The 18363-nt window shown below is 38.3% G+C and overlaps 1 protein-coding gene across 2 annotated transcripts in view; it reads right to left on the bottom strand.

Annotated features, from left to right (window-relative positions):
- Positions 1–18363, bottom strand: part of KBTBD12 (kelch repeat and BTB domain containing 12) — a 67253-nt gene that overhangs the window by 34558 nt on the left and 14332 nt on the right. For both annotated transcript variants that reach the window (XM_014054722.2, XM_087708981.1), the window contains exons 2-4: positions 15347–16517; positions 12684–12954; positions 3221–3371 (exon numbers count right to left, since the gene is read on the bottom strand). In XM_014054722.2, coding sequence (XP_013910197.2) covers positions 3221–3371; positions 12684–12954; positions 15347–16416 — 1492 coding nt within the window. In that variant the 5' untranslated portion in view covers positions 16417–16517. The remainder of the gene's footprint in view (positions 1–3220; positions 3372–12683; positions 12955–15346; positions 16518–18363) is intronic.

Genomic DNA, 18363 nt, shown 5'->3' with positions numbered 1-18363 from the left:
CTCTCTTCCTCTGTCCTCCCTATTCTACTGTTTCTTTTCAGAGAACTCCCTTGGTACCCTTTCAATAAGTATTTTATGAAGGCGATTTTCAGAATTTAATTGAACCTTACTTAACTGCTTAAAACTTTGTAAAAAGCTCTCAGCCAGAGATGTGGAGAAAACAAGTTTTTAATGAGATGTAATTCCAGACTGAGGAAGATGAACAGAGATTCTTTGATATTCCAAATCTTTTCTAATAGGATTTCTCCTTTAATTCTGCCTGCATGTTCTTATTTATAAAAATCAGGGATTACATAACAGACAAACAATGTTGCAGGAACACCCTTCTCAGGCAGGCTATTTCCCTTGCTGAAGTCTTATATTCTACAGAGTACTATTCTTCTGGAAGAGTTTGAGCTGGTGCCCTTGGCAAAGCCTCTTCTAATTTGCCAATTGTTGGTAATGAATTTCCAGAGATTCAGCTGTGAAGGATTTTTGCCTTTTCTTTTTAATGCAAGAGATTAAAATGCATGACCTCAAATGGTGCCTTCCCCATCTGGTTTTCTTCCAAAAGTAGCTGAATTCAATTGGCTCTGTCATTAGGAACACAATACCACTCTTTCTTGGGCTTCTGAACAAATATAGTTATGTTCCTGGGAAAATATGGGGACAAACAGCTAAGATCAGTCAAATACTATGAGTAGAATAAAGAATTTAGATCCTCAGGAAATGTTCCTGTTCTTCAAAATATTATTTATCATTTAAGTAGCAAGGGCGTCTCAAGACATTTTAACTAGGGCATCAAATTATGATATCACTTTTAGAGAAAAAAAAGAGTGGGCAATTACAGGGAAAAACAACTAATTCCAGTTTTCTTCCAATCCTTTTTCTTTGTAATGGCACAAAGTCTAAACTACATGATATGCAGCTTTCAGTTGACCTACCATTTCCCCCCTATCAATATGTCCTAAGGCCTGCAACACCTCTATGGTCTTCCTTAAAGCAACTTGACTTCTTTCGGACTTCTGGGTAAGTTTGGAAAAAAGAGGTTCCTTCTTTGCAATTCTATAAATGGCTCATTTTTTTTCACAAGGCACTTTTGTTAAAAGCCTGAAAATGTTAAGCTACTTTAATGAGGACCAAAATGATGCTATAAGACCCCTGTTGGAGTTCTTCCAAATAGCTTTTAACTGTGCAGGGCCTATTGAAGTTATTCATTAAATATATTTTCCTTTTTCTTCAGAGGTCTTGCTCTTGTATGTTAGATTATGTTGAGCAGGCTTTATTCTGCAGGTATTGTTGTTAGAATTTCAAGATAGAAATTCTATCTTGGCCTGGAAGCCTACTGTTCTTCTCTTGCCAAAAATAAGCTGAAATATCACCTCCTAGGTCCTAGGCTGTACACATTTAATAAATCTAACTTCACTTGTATGTACTTTGTACACATTTACATTCATCAACATGAAAAATAAGGGCTTTGAAAACAGATTCTCTTCCAGTTCCCCGCATTTCTCTTTTGGGGTCATAAACTGTCTCCTAGCTCTCTTGATATTTAGTTGAATGTTTGCAACAGCAGGATCTTCCAAACAGAAAAAGCTTTTTCTTACTGGAATCCAACAAATAGAAATAATACCTCAAATACCTAGAATTAGAATTAGGATAGAGTTGGAAGGGACTTTGGGGGTTTTCTAGTCCAGCCACCTCTTCTGGCAGGAGACCCTATACCATTTCCAATAAGTGATTGTCCAGTCTTTTCTTAAAAACCTCCTGTGATGAAGCCTCTATAATTTCTGAAGGCAAGCTATTCCACTGGTTAATTGTCCTCACTGTTAGGAAGTTTCTCCTTAATTACAGGTTGCTTCTCCCTTTGATTAATTTCCAACCTTTGTTTCTTGTCCTGCCCTCTGGTGCTTTGGAGAATAATTTGACCCCTCTTCTTTGTGGCAGCCCTGAAAATACTGAAAACTCAGGCATAGGCCTTTTCTGTTATTCTGAGTTTATGAGTGGTCAATGGATTAAATAATAATTCATTGAGCAGGGCTGTCAATTATTTTCCCTTTCCCCTATTTATCCTCCTTCATTGCTTTTTTATATGCAGAGATTATTTCTGAATCCTTCTCCTGTATCTTTAAGGAGGAAAAACTGTGGAAACTTTTGTATGAGGGAAGGTGTTTGCTAGCTTCACAAAGATTCAGAAGGGACAATGATCAAAATAGAAAATCTGAGCAAATATACAATGGAGGTCCTAGTTAATAATGTTTTCATGTACTTGAGTAGCCTCAGCTTCATTCTCATAAGACCATTAGGGTAATCATACTGAATTGCAAAGTCTGAAGCATTGAGACTAAGATGCCACAGAGAGCAGAGAGATAATTTAATGATTCTGCACACATTAATAAAGATAATTAATTTTCTTGTGGCCATCCTGCCAACATTTGAAGATAAGAATACATTTCTGCAGTAGTTTCCTGCCATAGAGACTGGAGAAAAAAATGACAAAACATGCCATGTTGTTATAATATAAACCAACTAACACATACACTTGTGTTCAATTTGAGACATAAATATCAAAGGCATAGATTCACACTGGGATGTTGCAATGCACATTTCTTCTATGTTTCCATATTTAGACTTTGTACTGGATTCCTGTGGTGGCTGAGCTTTAGATCAATATTTTACCTAGTATTTTTATGCGTGTAAATTGACCTGGAACGACATACCTATGTTGACATCCCATTTAGTCATAACAATTTAATCTGCAGAGACATTTGTAATGTACTCTTGGGGACTATTTCCACCACAGCACCTTCATCCTTCAGGTAGTTCTGCAATTCCCAGAATTTTCCAATCAGCATAGTAATAAAAAACAGAGACTGCACTGGCTACATTGTTAAAATAAAAAAATAGCAGAACCAAATTATGCATCCTGATTGGTAAGTAAGAATGGAGTTTCCACAGTGATGCAGGAAATAAACCAAGGAAAAGTGTAATAAAATAAGTGTATAAAATGGAGCTAATTGTTGTTTGCCAGTTATTTCATACTGTTTTCTTTACTAATAAAAATAAAGTTTGCTCATCCTTAGTTCATTGACAAAGCAATATATATTTTCTCCTGTTCCTTTTCTCTAACTCACAAGAAAAAGAGTGGTAGGGGAATGAAATCTTTCATTTCATAGAATCAAATTGCTAGGAAAAAATAAAAAGTGGCCCCTCTATCTCTTAAAAATCTGTTTGCTCTTACCCAGGACATAAATCTCATGGTTGACTACAGCTGTGCTGAAGCGGTATTTCGAATACTTCATCGGTGCACACTCTGTCCATTTGTCTTGGCTTGGGTTATACTGCAATGTTCGGTTGCTTAATCGATCAGGCTCATCATCAGGAAGATCCATCTGTGTGAAATATGACAGCCATATAATAATACAGTATTTGGAGCCTTCTAAACATGCCTGCGTGCTATTAATCATGGAGGACAGCTGAACAGATAAATAACACAAAGACATCAATTATAGCTGCAAAGTGATTCATACCGACTAGTGGACCCCATGACTTGTGGCTTAGAAGTACATTGAAGAAGACACAGGAATAACGACACATATATATTCTGCAGCAAGGAAGCTGAGGATCTGGGTAATAATAAACCATCTATAGACCCAGCTGTGACAGCACATAGCTCTTTTTACAAGGATGCCGTGAAGTCTCAAAGAAGAAAGTCAAAAACCACTTATTTCCCCCTTGAGATCAAATTTTGATTTAGCTTCTTATTTGATTAGGCCACAACTTCCCAGAGGGAGTTCGAAGATTTATCTACTAATGCTTTAGGTGAAATAAGATTACATAACAGTAAAAACTAAACTCTGCTCTTCTTTTATTTTTGAATGGATTTTGAACTCATCTTTAGTATGCTGTCTCCCCTTTTTCTTTCTCCAGGGAAGGGAGGGGAAGGGAAAATAATTATTAGACCTGATTGTATGAATAATATTATCTCCATTTATATGTATATTCAAATTGCTACATGCATGTATGTCAAGATAGATATACTGTAAGAAATTGGAACTTTTTTATTCACTAAGTTTTAATAAACTGAAAGCAATGGCTCTTTAACTAGAAAGAAAATGTACAAGTTTAAAAATACATATTTTCTTGCACCCATATTCATACCTGTTATAAAAGAGATCAGCAGCTAAATTACTATTTTAGAACATGGACTGATAGGTTAGCAATAACAGTCTTAATGCAAAGTTATAGATGGAGGCAAACAAATTAATATTGGCCAAATAAAGATTGGGAAAGAGATGCAATGGGAATTGCAGGGCAGGTTTAGGAAAGCTATATGGACAAAGCTCAGGAATAGTCATTGCAGTTGTGTATGGAGCTAAAAGAGAGATTATAATTGCAATTGTGGGGAATATCTGTAGGTTGAAGGTTGAGTTTGTTTCCGAGTTTGCGGATTGGTTTCCGAACATTTCGTTACCAGATTAAGTTTTAAGGGCTTGGTGTAGTCAGTAGGTCTTGTGATGGGAGGGTAATGTCAGTTTGTGTGGGTCTTGTGATGGGTCAGGTGTGGGTCACATCAGGTGAGGATGCTTGACAGCTAGCAACAGCTATCTGAAAAACTTTATATTCTGATACACAGCACCCAAACCATAATGCACCATGCAAAAACTAACCCTATCATACACAAAAGAGGTGTCAGAAATGACAGCCAGAATTATCCAACCTCTAGGAATAACAATATCTCACAAACTCACTGTCACACACTGCCAGGAATTATCCAGAAACAAAGACAAAATACAGACAGATGAAGAAAACAATGTAATTTACAAAATAACCTGTAATAATTGCAACTAATTCTACGTGGGACAAACATCAATTGAAAACCAGAATCCATGAACACCAGCTGGCAGTCAATCACCACGATCCCAGATCCCTAATTGCTACCCACATTGAAGACCAAACAGCACCAATTTGATTGAACCAATACAAGAATTAAAAGCCACCAGGCACACAAGTTTATCAAAGCCTGGCACTCCAGAAACAATTATATCAACAGACACATCAACCTACAACCAGCCTACAAACCCCTCAAAATTCAAATTAACAGCACAAGCAACCAGCAACAGCACTGAATCTCATCCAATCCAAGAAGCTCCATCCCACCTCCCAACCAGTACTTCACCTTCCAATGACCCTCACCTAATGTGATCCTCCAATCACAAGGCCTACTGACCAAATCAATCTCTTATAAGCAGAAGAATACCAACAATGACATTCCCTAAATTCCACTGAAGATGTTACCTAGTCTGGTAACAAAATGTTCGGAAACCGACCCACAAGCTCAGAGAATGAACCTCCACCCTCAGAGATTATAATTGTTCTGACCCAGAACAGAAACATCAACAAAACACATATTTATATATTGTTTTAGTTTTAAAAATACAAATACAATAGACAAAGGCATCTTTCAGATGTTCCAGCATTCAGGTACAGTAGTTGTAAACAGAATTGTAAATGGAACTTTGCCTTCAAGATCAAATGATTGGAGAATGCATTAAGAAACTTGATCAAGATAAGAAGAAATAATTTTAAAAAAAAATACTCCAAATTTTGAAATGTGATTAGATATTTGTCCTTGATTCTCTAGATTTCCTGCCTCACTACCAGCACTAAATTCATTATTAACAACATACAGAGAATGGGGAAGCTGTGTGAGAAGCAAAATGCAAAAAAGGAGCTGCAGTTAATATTTCGAAATAGGTTTAAGATCAATGGGTAATAAAACATTCTTTTTTTCTTTTTCTTATTACACAAAGTAATAAAGTAATTTAAGAAAAGGATTAGAAGAAATCTAGATGGATAAGACCCAGAGTAAAAGTTGGTGAGCCTGGTCTCACCAACTATTATAAAAAAAGACAAGATCAAAGATACAAGAAAGCTTTGCATGGGGCTGGCCTGTGATTCTCAATAGTTGCAGCTGGTGCAGAATGCAACCATATGAGCAATTTTGAGCACCTCTAGGGTTGTTCCTGTAATACCTCTGCTGCAGGGATGGGTTCCGTCAGTCACTACTGCTGGTTTGCTCGTGGGCATGCCATGCATGCGCTTGATGTGCACTGTGTGTGCATGCACAGTGCAATAAAAAATTGTTCTGCGCAGAAGCAAAAAACAAGATGGCGGCGCCTATCCAGATGGATGGTGGCCCCTATCCAAACTGGAAAACCGGTTTGGGGGCATGGCAGGCCTGGGTTGCTGCTGGTTCCAGCAACCCAGACCACCAAACCACTACTGGTTTGGCTGAACCGGTAGGAACCCACCACTGCTCTGCTGTGTGCACCCTACATTGGGGGCCAGTTTGCTTCTGGGTCCAATCAAAGGTGTTGGTTATCACCTTTAAAGCTATTCATGGAACGGGAGCACGTTATCTGAGAAAAAGTCTTGTCCCAATTACATCAACCCATTCCACCTGGTCATAGACAGGGAGAGTACGTTATAGACCCTGTTGATTAAATAATTTTGACTGGCGGGGTTTAGTGAAAGAGCCTTCTCTGCTGTTAGCCCTACCCTATGGAATATCTTGCCCACAGAGGTGTAGTTGGCCCCCACTTATTCAGCCTCTCTCTCTCTCTCTCTCTCTCTCTCTCTCTCCCTCCCTCCCTCCCTCTCTCTCTCTGCCTTTCAAAAAAATGTTTTAACTTGTCTTTTTAGGTTTTGTCTTATTTTATTTTTCTCTGTTTTCACTTTATTTTTAATTGTATTTCTTTTATATGGTTTGTAGTTGCAAACTGCCCAGAGTAATTTGGATAGTGAGATGGGAGGTGTCTAAATCTGATAATAAAAATAAACAAAATAGTCTTAAAAAAAACCAAAAGAGCTATAATTCTTGAGGAATAGGCATAGAATGGTATATAGAATGTAAGATGTTGGATACAGAGTGATTCTAGGGATTGAAAGAAAACCTTAGGAAACTTCTTGGCTCCTTGACCAAGTGAAAGCTAATTAAACGGAACCATAACAAAAGCCACACCACAGGATAATGCTGAATTCTGTCACATATAGGGAGTTTATACTGTAGGAGACTTTGTCTCCTTTGTTAAGACTCTCATATCTCTACTTGAAATCCAGCAGCAGATCTTTTCAAGCAGCCCCAAGTTCTCATGTTCTGCAAACAGTAGAAATGAGATTCCATATCTTCTGCTACAGAAAGTTCACACAGTCATACATCTCCCACACTTTTTCATGTTGGACATACTGACTCCTACGTATACTCGCTACCTCCTAGCTGGATGTCACAATATGTCAGTGGGAATACAGGCAGACCTCAACTTATGACCATAATAGGGCCCAGAATTTCCATAGCTAAGCAAGCCAGTTATTAAGCAAGTTGCAATTTTACAAACTTTAAACTTTTTTTGCAATGATTGTTAAATAAATCACTGCAGTCGTAAATCATGTGGTTGCTAAATGAATCCAGCTTCCCCCATTGATGTTGTTTGTCAGAAGCTGGGAGGTCACAAATGGCAATCACATGATCTCAGGACACCACAATCATCATAGATATAGCCCATTTGCCATGTGCCCTAATTTTGATCATTTGAGTATGGGAAAGCTGCAAAGGCCTTAAGTGCAAGGACTGTAAATCACTATTTTAGTGCTGTGTAACTTCAAACAGTCGCTAAACTACAACATAGTCCTTCCAACAGTTCCAAGAAGGCTTCACACCAATTCCTACCACTCAAGTGACCCTGATGACACAGATAAATCTCCAGGTGACCTTAACGACTCTCTAAAATAATGCAAATGTGCAGCTGTCTGCAATCTTTCCATTCCTCACCATCCAGTCAGACCTGAAGAAGTTTCCTGGATGAGAAGTGAAACGTCTTCAAAGAAAAACCAGAAAGTCCAGTTGCCTCTTGAAAAAGCACCTTTGGGACAACCATGACTTGGATAACTGAGAATCTCCATAGACCATCGCTAAATAAGTCTATGACCACCGGTAAGTTGATCAGCCGGCCAAGTGTGTTCTCCATTAGGGACACCCTGCATACCAAACAGGTTGTACTGTGGTAACACTAACAAAAGCTAAGTAAAAAGAATACTTTCAAGAACAGGAATATGTCCTTCCAAGGGCTGGTGAATTTAAAGGTACTCTCAGATTAGTTAACTAGGTTGTGACCAGCAATTATGTATGCATATATCTGCAGCTTCATGAGAACAACGACCTTTAATCAGCAGAGGAAGTACAGAGACATTGAGACTTTGATCCCATTGCAACCATCTGTGAGGGGTTTTTTTGTTTTGTTTTCTTTTCTTTTCATTCTTGGCAGCCTTCAAACCTCTGGCTCTGCATCCTTCTTTGAAACAAATAGATTCTTTGGTCAAATGCCAGGATGATGCCAGTGGAAATATAATTCAGAAACCGCATAAATATAGAAAATTAACATGTCTGGATTCTTCAGTAAAAATGTTAACAAGATTGGATGGGCAAGTGGAGTTGTGTTCATGGAGCCATATGTTGCTGCTAAATCATGAATCTCCAGATGAACAAACAGATGAACAAAGTCTACTAGAAAGTCACCATTTTAAGTCTCTAGCAAATGCTTCCCCTACAGAGTTACTGCAATGATTACTATACAGTGTGGTCATTCTTTGCAGTCAACTGTGGTCAGGTGAAGACAAAGAGGGTAAAACAGGGGGCATTCTCTGTAGCCACTCAATTCCACTCAGCATTGCCAATGGTAGGAATTAATGGGTACTGTAGTTCAATAATAGCTGGTGGGCTACCAGTTCCTCATTCTTTTCTTTTAATTCTGGAAAAATCACCACAAGGGATTTGTTTAAAATATTCTGTGATGCTGAATTTAACTAGATTTCACACATTGTGAGCTGCTTTTTGCCACATTACAATAATGAGTGTATGATCATGATAGCCAGTGTGATTATTTGCCTAACAGACTCTTGTGGGGCTAAATCTTTATCCACTAGCCTGAAAAGCTTATTTCAAATGGGTTGTCGGCAATTATTTTCTGAGAGCAGTCTCAATTAATCTCCTAATTCATGCAAGATCGGTGTTAAGAAGACGCACCCTGCATTCCTACATAAAAAACATAAGATCTCTATGAGATTGATCATTCAACCAAATTGCATCCTGTTTCATGCAGAGGCCCATCAAATCCTTCTGCAAAGCTCTTCACTTTGGCTCAGCTTTTTCCCATTCTCAAATTCCTCATGTGATGCTTCCAACTTGTCCCCACCCCCAAATCTAATTTTGCAATTTACCCTTGGGATGGTTGCCCATGTAACAACCTTGCTTTTTTTTCCAGTTTCTGTTTTCTGTCCTCCCTCCATAATCTTGGTGAGATACGTGGCTTCAAATAGTCTTGCCATTTTTGGCTACAATTTCCTCAGCATAGAAAAAAGAATATGAACTTGGTCTAGGAAAAGTTAGTCTAATATATTTGCCTCACGAGTTAGATAACGAAATGACCAAATCTACATTGGGAAGTGCAGCACAGACTCGGTGTGACACACTCTAATATTTTATCCCTTCTTCAGCATCTAATATCTGAGACAACTAACTCATTATGCCTAAAGGGAAGGCCAGCTCTTGTCTCAAGTTTTCAGAATATACTATTAATTTAATATAGTAACTAACATAAACTTCATATTCCATTTTAAGCTCTAAAAGTTTCTAGAAAGACTACCCAGAACTGGGTTTCTTACATTAACCTTTCTCAAAAAAGAAATATTTGCAGATCTCAAAACAGTTTTTGTATTGATATGTCAGCAACCCTTTTTGCTCTCTGAAAGTTGTTTGGCTGTCACTACTGTAATTTATTGCCTCATCTGCAATCCAATCCTGTCTAATCAGAAATAAATCTTATTAAATGGAAATAGTCCAAGTTAGGTTTACAAATAGCTAAAGGTAACCTAAAGAACCCAACAGGCTCCAGGCCTTATTTTCCTGAATTAAGCTAGTTTTATATTGACCTAACATTTCTATACGATTTTTCATTTCTTATATCAGAAGCTACATGCCATAATAACATAGGAAAACATAATTATTTGAATTGATTCTTTCGTATTTTTTGAGCTCTTTAGATAGAAACATCAGTATGCCTCATAAAATACCCAATCTCAAATTGCAATCCTATCCTGCAATCCTATCACATATTAATTTTTCACAAATTCAAATAAAATGCTTCCTGCTGATCTTCCATATGTAAGTAGTGCCATATTCAGAAATTATACATCACATTTTCACATCTAAGTTAGAAAACACAAACAGAGGTCACTTCCGGCTGTAAAAGTACAATTTAGAAACAATACTTCTGTCCAATGTTTGGTGAGGTACTACAAGCTGCACTCACTTTTCAGAGGGCAGCTAATACCACTTCATCATCCACTATTACATTTTAGATTTTCCCTGTGGAAAATATAAACTGTAGAAAAGTCTGAGTATTTTTCAGAAGAAAATGCTGTAGATGCTATTAATTGCTATACCTTCATCCTTTTTGAAAGATATTTTAACGTGAACAACAGGTGTTCCAGCTAATTGATCTTGCTTAACTTCCTCACTGCTACCACTCAGAAAGACTTCAGTAAGGCTCTGTAACATTAGAACTAGTTTGGTCTAGTGGTTAAAGCACCAGACTAAAAACCACGAGACTGTGAGTTCTAGTCTCACCTTAGACATGAAAGCCAATTGGGTGAATTTGGGTGAGTCTTGGCCCTCAAAATTAGCTTGGGTGACATGCCAGTTAGTCCACAACCAATGAAAAAAAGTGGAACCTGCACTTGTGGGAAAACACTAGGATACAACATAATACCAAGTATGTGGACATTCATAATGGCTTTCATATAAAGGTTTTAGGGCAACAATGGTGAACCTTTTTTGGCTCGCGTGCCATAAGCGGAGGAAACACAGGGGGGGTCATGCGCAGGTGTGCTGCACCCATAATGCAATGTGCGACACCCCCCAGCGTACATGCGCGCATGACAGGCGCTCCCCTGTTTTCCCCCTCCCCAGGTTCCTATAAAGCCTCTGAAGCCTGGGGAGGGTGAAAAAGACTGAAGTCAGCTGGCCAGCGCATGCATGCGCGCTGGCCAGATGACAGAGCAATGCCTTGCTTGCCCTGAGAAATGGCTCCGTGTGCCACCTATGGCACGTGTGCCATAGGTTCGCCATCCCGGTTATAGTGTTTTCTTTGCCTGAGTGGCCATAATCATGATTGCAGTCACTGAAGACTATAGTTCACACCCTGGTTACAGAGTTTCTGTGACCCAAGGACATTCATTTAAATTTTTAAACATCAATTTCCCCTTACCTTCACTTTTCACAGAATAGTATTAGAAGGCTTTTCCTTCCTTTGAAATTACTGGCTAAATGTGGACTAATAAAATACATGTATTATGAGTGGAGAGGCGGTGGCTAGTAATTTACTCAATTTTTGTGGCAAAAAGATGAACAGATTTTTATTACTTCACACTGCATAACTGCAGTGAAACAGTGTTTGATGTTTTCTGACAATTTTACGCAAATAAAAATATAGACATGCTCATGATTATGTTGTTAGGAATATCAGCATATATTTGAAAAGATACAAATGACTCAGAAGTATTCAGCATTAATTTCAACATAAATGACAAAGAAAAAAATAGTTAGCTTGGCAGTCTGGCAAGTCTCATATAAAAATAGCAGTATTCTCAATAGTGTGTAAAATGTATTGTAAATCGACTTCTAATTTATCACAGAAGAGTAATCAATGAGCAGCACTAGAAACCACCTCTCTAGAAGAAACCAGAATAATTTTTAATGTGCCCCTCCCCCCATTCCATTCAATTGTGGAGACTGTGTGGACAAGTCCCTGCTTTCTTCTTGGCAAGGTTTTTCAGAAGGTTTGCCATTACCTCTTTCCTAACGCTGAGAGAAAGTGACTGGCTAAAAATTGGACTAGAACTCATGGCCTCCTGATTTCTAGTTCAATGTCTTAAACGCTGAGAGAAAGTGACTGGCCAAAAATTGGACTAGAACTCACGGCCTCCTGATTTCTAGCTCAATGTCTTAACCATTATACCAGACTGGCTCTCCTGCTTTCTCTAAAATGAGTCTCAAAGTCTGCCGTTAAAGGCAGATTATCTTTCCTTGCCCATCAATAAGGTCACATCAAGTGCTGACCAAAATATTGGTCTGTTATAATGTGTGGTGCACAGACCAAGTTTTCCTCCGTCCCTCAGTGACATTCATACCAAAGTGATTTTTATCTTCTAAAATTGGAATTGATGTGATGCATTAGACAAGAGAACGAACTGGAAAGTCCAGTTAAAATCTCATTTTCCTCCTACATAATAAGTGTTTGATCTTGAGCAAGTCAGAATTCTTCAGCCTCAGAGGCAGCCAGTGGCAAACATCGTCTGGAGAGAGGCTGAAAAGTCTTTACCAATTATAGCAGACAGTAACTGCATTAACTGAATGCACAGCATATGCACTAAGACCCAAAAGCCAAAAGGATTTTTTTTAAAGGCAATAGAAAAGAGGTATTACGCTACTGCCTGAAAGCAAGCATATCCATCAGCAGTAGCTTTTATAATTTTTCTGAATGGCAATGATTGCAGTTACATTCCAACTGTGAAGGCTGCTTTAACAAGCTCAGACAATGGCTTCGGAGAACACTCCATGTCCTGAAACACTTAACAATGTTTCTTACCTGTGGGGTCCACCCTCCGATGACATACAGCCTGTTTTTCACAGTAACAACTGCATGGCAAGCCAACGGCACTGGGAGCGGGGCCAAAGTTCTCCAGTTCTCCTGCTCCATGGAGTATTTCTCCACAATATTGGTAATTTGATATTGGTTTTTCAGTTTCATTTGACCTCCTAGGATGTACAAATCACAATGGATGGTGCCTAAAGCATACAATTCACGAAACTGCGCTGTGCACAGGCTTTCCCAAAATCGATTTCCATGACCTTCATACCTGTAATGAATCATCATATTAGAATTTCTTTCATCACAGTTACCTATGTATTTGTACCTAACTTTCTCTACTCAAGTACAGCTATTATTCTTAAGTGGGATCAACATGGAGTTAAAAAAGACCTTTAATTTTCACTAAAGTCCAATGGCATAAATTGGCACATCTTTTCAAATGCTATGATTTTATAGAAGTAATTTTTCTGGATGTGAAAGATGTGGAGTCTCTAGAAAGAGTGCAGATAAGAGCAATAAAGATGATTAGGGGACTGGAGGCTAAAACATATGAGGAACGGTTGCAGGAACTGGGTATGTCTAGTTTAATAGAAAGAAGGACTAGGGGAGACATGATGGCAGTGTTCCAATATCTCAGGTGATGCCACAAAGAAGGGGGAGTCAAACTATTCTCCAAGTACCTGAGGGCAGGAAAAGAAGCAATGAGTGGAGACTAATCAAGGAGAGAAGCAACTTAGAACTGAGGAGAAATTTCCTGACATTTAGAACAATTAATCAGTGGAACAGCTTGCTTCTAAAAGTTGTGAATGCTCCAAAACTGGAAGTCTTTAAGAAAATGTTGGATAGCCATTTGTCTGAAATGGCGTAGGGTTTCCTGCCTATAGCAATAGCAATAGCAATAGCAATAGCAGTAGACTTATATACCGCTTCATAGGCCTTTCAGGCCTCTCTAAGCGGTTTACAGAGAGTCAGCATATTGCCCCCAACAATCTGGGTCCTCATTTTACCCACCTCGGAAGGATGGAAGGCTGAGTCAACCCTGAGCCGGTGAGATTTGAACCGCTGACCTGCTGATCTAGCAGTAGCCTGCAGTGCTGCATTTAACCACTGCGCCACCACTGCACCCCCTAGGCAGGGGGTTGGACTAGAAGACCTCCAAGGTCCCTTTCAACTCTGCTATTGTATTGTATTGAATATTATCCTGTTTCCCCCTCCATCCTCCTGCTCAGTTTGGAGACATAACTGCCCGCTTTCCCCAATTATTTTGGCCTTGATCAATCATTATTATCAGAGAATATTAGGAGTAAAACAGTACAATAGTCTTTCACTATTGGCTAATCAGTATCCACTCACCATCCTCAAAATATTCTGTTTGCTTCCTATCCTCTCTCCATGTGAATAAATATGTTAATTAACCAGAGCAGCTATAGTCAGGTTAACCCAGCAAGATCTTATGTCACCATAGTAAGAACTGAATTATGCTAAAAATATTCTGTTAAAAAAACCATTCAACCTTGGGGCATATCTAGGGACATAACCACCATTAAGAAATTGAATTAAGTCAGGAAAGGAAATTTCTTGCTAGAAAATCTCTTTGTTACTATTATTTAATATTTAATATTAAATAAATTATTATTTATTAATATTAAATTATTATTATTATTTAATTTATTTGCTGCCCATCTTGCGGTTCAAGGTGACTATTTACTTTGCTTGCTATTTTTTTCATTAAAAAGGCAAAATCTGACATAGTAATGCATATGTATATTCTTAGAAGCGCAATCCTAACCAAATGTATTTCAAGCAATTTTCCTAAAGTTTAGTAGGATCTATGGCCAGGACTATACTTTTCATTTTCATTCAATGTTAACAGAGGCAGCACTGAATGAAAACACTGTAGATATAGGTTTTTATTGTCCCCAGGACTGAATAAGGGCAAAATAACTCCAGAAGAAAAGAAGTTGCTTATAGCATTATATCTGGCACCTAGAGGGTGCTATAGACCTTGCCATTGTGGCATTAATGAATGAGCAAACACCTAATTGCTTCATTCCCAATCTGAAATAACTCAGCTTGAGAGACCGGTTTTAAATATGTAGATATAATATATGCTTGTATTCAGTCAATTTAGAAGCCAATGAAATGTTTATAAAACAGGATTCCATCCAACCATTAAAAATATTCCACAAGAATATTTCATCCCTTTACGATGCCTTTTAACTTTGCAAACATAATTTATAAAGTTGGATGATGATTTAGAATTGTCCAAAACTTTTTTGCATTTATTTAAGATTGTCTTCCATTATTATAACTGATCTAGGACCCAAAGGAAGATTCTTCATTGGGTAGCATTGATGTCAATAGTTCTATCATAGGCTTAAAGGAAAAGTTTTAAATCACACAGCACCAGAGGTGGATTGCTCCTGGTTCAGCCCAGATTGGGCGAATCGGTAGTGGTGGCAGCGGGAGGCTCCACCCACCTGCCCAGATGCTTCTGCACATGTACAGAAATGTTATGCACATGCGTGAACTGGTAGTAAAAAAAATAGAAACCCACCACTGCACAGCACTGAATAATTCTTGGGGAGTACCACTTAAATCTTTCCTTCTATGTAGAAATGATATAGGAATATTTTGTGTCAGTGCCCCCAGATACAAACCTATAAATTTCAATCTTCTTGATCTTTTGTCTAGACATCTTGGTAGCACTTGCCTCCCCTGCAATAACAATACTGTTGTTCTCAGTAACCACACCGGTGTATATACTGCCAATGCCTTCTGCATATTTTGGAGAGGAAATGAAGTAGGTCTTTTGCGTTAGAGGTGCGTAACAGAAGCTGGCCTCGGCATAATTACCTTTCCTTGAACGGATCCCCCCTGAGTTATTGCCAATGCAAAGGAGAAGTGTAGTGGCCTCCATGCCATACCGAAGGCTGAGGGAAGGTTGATTGGATTTTTTAATTGTTTCTAAGGCTCCCTCAATCATCTCAAAACACTTGGAATTACTCAGAAGCACCGTGTTCCTTTTCCGAGCTTCCACTAGGAATGAAGGACTTACAAGTACCAGCCTTACTTGCTTCAGGAGCTCAATGAGGTGATCTGCACGCAACTTCCGACTGTGGTTAACCCATCTGAGGACTAAGTCCAAGATGCTCTCTTCTCTGGATACATTCAGATCGTCAGATCTGATCAGGCTTAGCAGTTGTTGAGCTTCTACCTCTAATATTTCTTCTTGCTGGCTCACCTCAGTAAAGTGCTGATACAAATATTTCCTGGCCCGTTCCGATAGTTCTTCTGCTCCAATGTGTTTTGCAAAATAATAGATCCCTATAGAGTTGGAAGCTTCAATGTGATCCATCATGTAGGTTTGACATTGACTAAACACATCTTCCATCTGCGTAAAAAAGGCAGCAATGGCCACATTTTGAACATTACAATTGGTGAGATGCAATTCAGAGGTGTACATGTAGTGCAGGAGGACAGATACACTTTCAGCTGCTATGTCATGTAGCACAACTTCTCTCTGTGCACATTCCATCAACCCACAAGTAAACATTGCTTTGAAATAGGGGCTAAAAGCAGCCAGGATCAATTTGTGGCAAGGGAATTTTTTTTCTTCAGCCACTAACACCACATCAATCATTTCAGTTAAATCTTTCATATATTTTATTTGATCCAGTAAATTCAAACTATGCTGCTGTTTCCTTTTACCTACAGCCTTGTAATCCATGATGGAATATATTTTAAAGTATTTTCTGGTGCTTATTATTTTGAAACAGCTATTTCTACATCTGAGAGCTCTCAGAATGAAATTCCTTCATCGTTTTATTCCTAGAAAGGAGAAAGAAAAACATATAATTTGCTATATGAACACATATTTAAAATTCTGACAGTCAAATCATATAGTTATGGTCCACAGGCAGTAAATATTTTGAACAAATGCATCAGAAATATATACTAACGTGGCTATACTAGAACATAAAATCCATCCAATGGTTGGAACACTGCCCCAGAGATATGAAATTAAGTTATTTGGATCTCTGTATACCAAATTCCTTGCACCCAGAGATTTATGAAGCCCGTTCTTCCCTCTTGGTATTTTGTGAAGTCATCAAAATAGCAGTGCCTTGTTTTTAATCAGAATGAATGTTTAATAGTGGCCATTAACCTTTTTTTAAAAATTAATTGTATTGTCTTATTTTGTTTTTTAATTTAACATTTTTATTCTATTATATACTACCCAGTGTCTGTGGCTTGGAGTGGGTTACAAAAGTGGAATGAACGAATGAACGAACAAATGAATGAATGAATGACTTTATTTTTCAACTGAACAATTATGAAGAAGATAGTGTATTTTCTACTATAGAGCTTAATATCAAAGAATATTTTGATTCTTCAGCTGGATTATTTTTAGTATTTCTGCCTAATTTCTAATGGTACTATAACATCTACAATGACATACACAATATTCATTTTGTAAATGCTAATAATTCCTGCAATGTTGAATACATTGTAGTGTTTACATAATGTTAAAAGGTTCATAAAAGAAACTGTGCAATCTTTATCCATCAAAATTCTTAGGTACAGTCTAATGTAATTAAATGACACTGTAACGTTCTTTAAACAGTTCAATAAGAATCTTTTGAGAAGCCAATCGCCACTTCTATGCTGTACAGATAGATAAATGTTAATGCTGTTATTTGAGAAATCCATCTGTTAAAATCCCACATTAAGCTTTTCACAAGAACATTTTTCCTCTAGTTAACAATGTTTTCAACATTAAAAGAAGAGCATCACTAGATTCCATTCCCCCTCATCAGAGCCTGGTTATGATTCTCAAACCAACTCTTAATGCATAGAAGACTCCCACTGAGATAACATTTTGAATTACTGTAGGTATTCTGGCCTGAAGAAGTCAGCATGGTGTATTGGTTTAGATGCTGAACTAAGAGCAGGAAAACCTGAGTTCTATTCCTCCCTTCGGCATGGAAGCTCATTGTGCACTCCATCTGCAACAAGCCAGCTGGAAAACAAAAACCCTCATTGCATCATGCATTGATAGCTTTGCTGTGAGAACGAGGTAAGCACAATGCAAAAACAAGCAGATGCTGCAACCAAATGGGATAAACACTAAGAACAAAAGTAGCAGGCAACCTGGTTTGACAGAACTGCCTAGGTAGAGCTATGAATCTAACAGGGAACACAAAGGGGAGGCAGGAAAGAACATCATCTCTTCTTGTTAGATCCTAATAGCTTTTCAGAAAGGCTGGATTGGGGATAAGTAAAACATACTATTTTATTCCTGGACATATAGGTTGCCATGGGAGACCAAACACTTGCAAAAGATGTGAGCTCAACTTCCTGCAGAAAGCCTGGCTTGTACAGTGTTAAGAACAGTGAGATTCCGATATTGCTTCAGCGCCCCATCCTAAAATACTCCTGGCCACTTGCACCCTGCCCTGCGCATAATCACTTGGGGGGTTCAGTGATCTATTCACTTCAATGATGCAGCCCAAACATTGGAGGACAGAGCTTTCTTCTGCCACAAAGCTGGATGTTTTTCACAGTTGCACAATAAAGGTAGTCTTCAATTAATCTGTTCTGAAATTCCAGTCCCATTAAGCATGCTTACCACAAATTTTGAGACACATTATTTGTTAAAGCTGAAGGCCACCCG

The sequence above is a fragment of the Thamnophis sirtalis genome, unplaced genomic scaffold (genome assembly GCF_051295495.1).
Source record: "Thamnophis sirtalis isolate CommonGarterSnake01/CBP01778 unplaced genomic scaffold, rThaSir2_p1.2 scaffold_3, whole genome shotgun sequence".
Classification (NCBI taxonomy): domain Eukaryota; kingdom Metazoa; phylum Chordata; class Lepidosauria; order Squamata; family Natricidae; genus Thamnophis; species Thamnophis sirtalis.
Note: the sequence above shows the minus strand (reverse complement) of the source record. Positions and strands in the feature narration are given on the sequence as shown.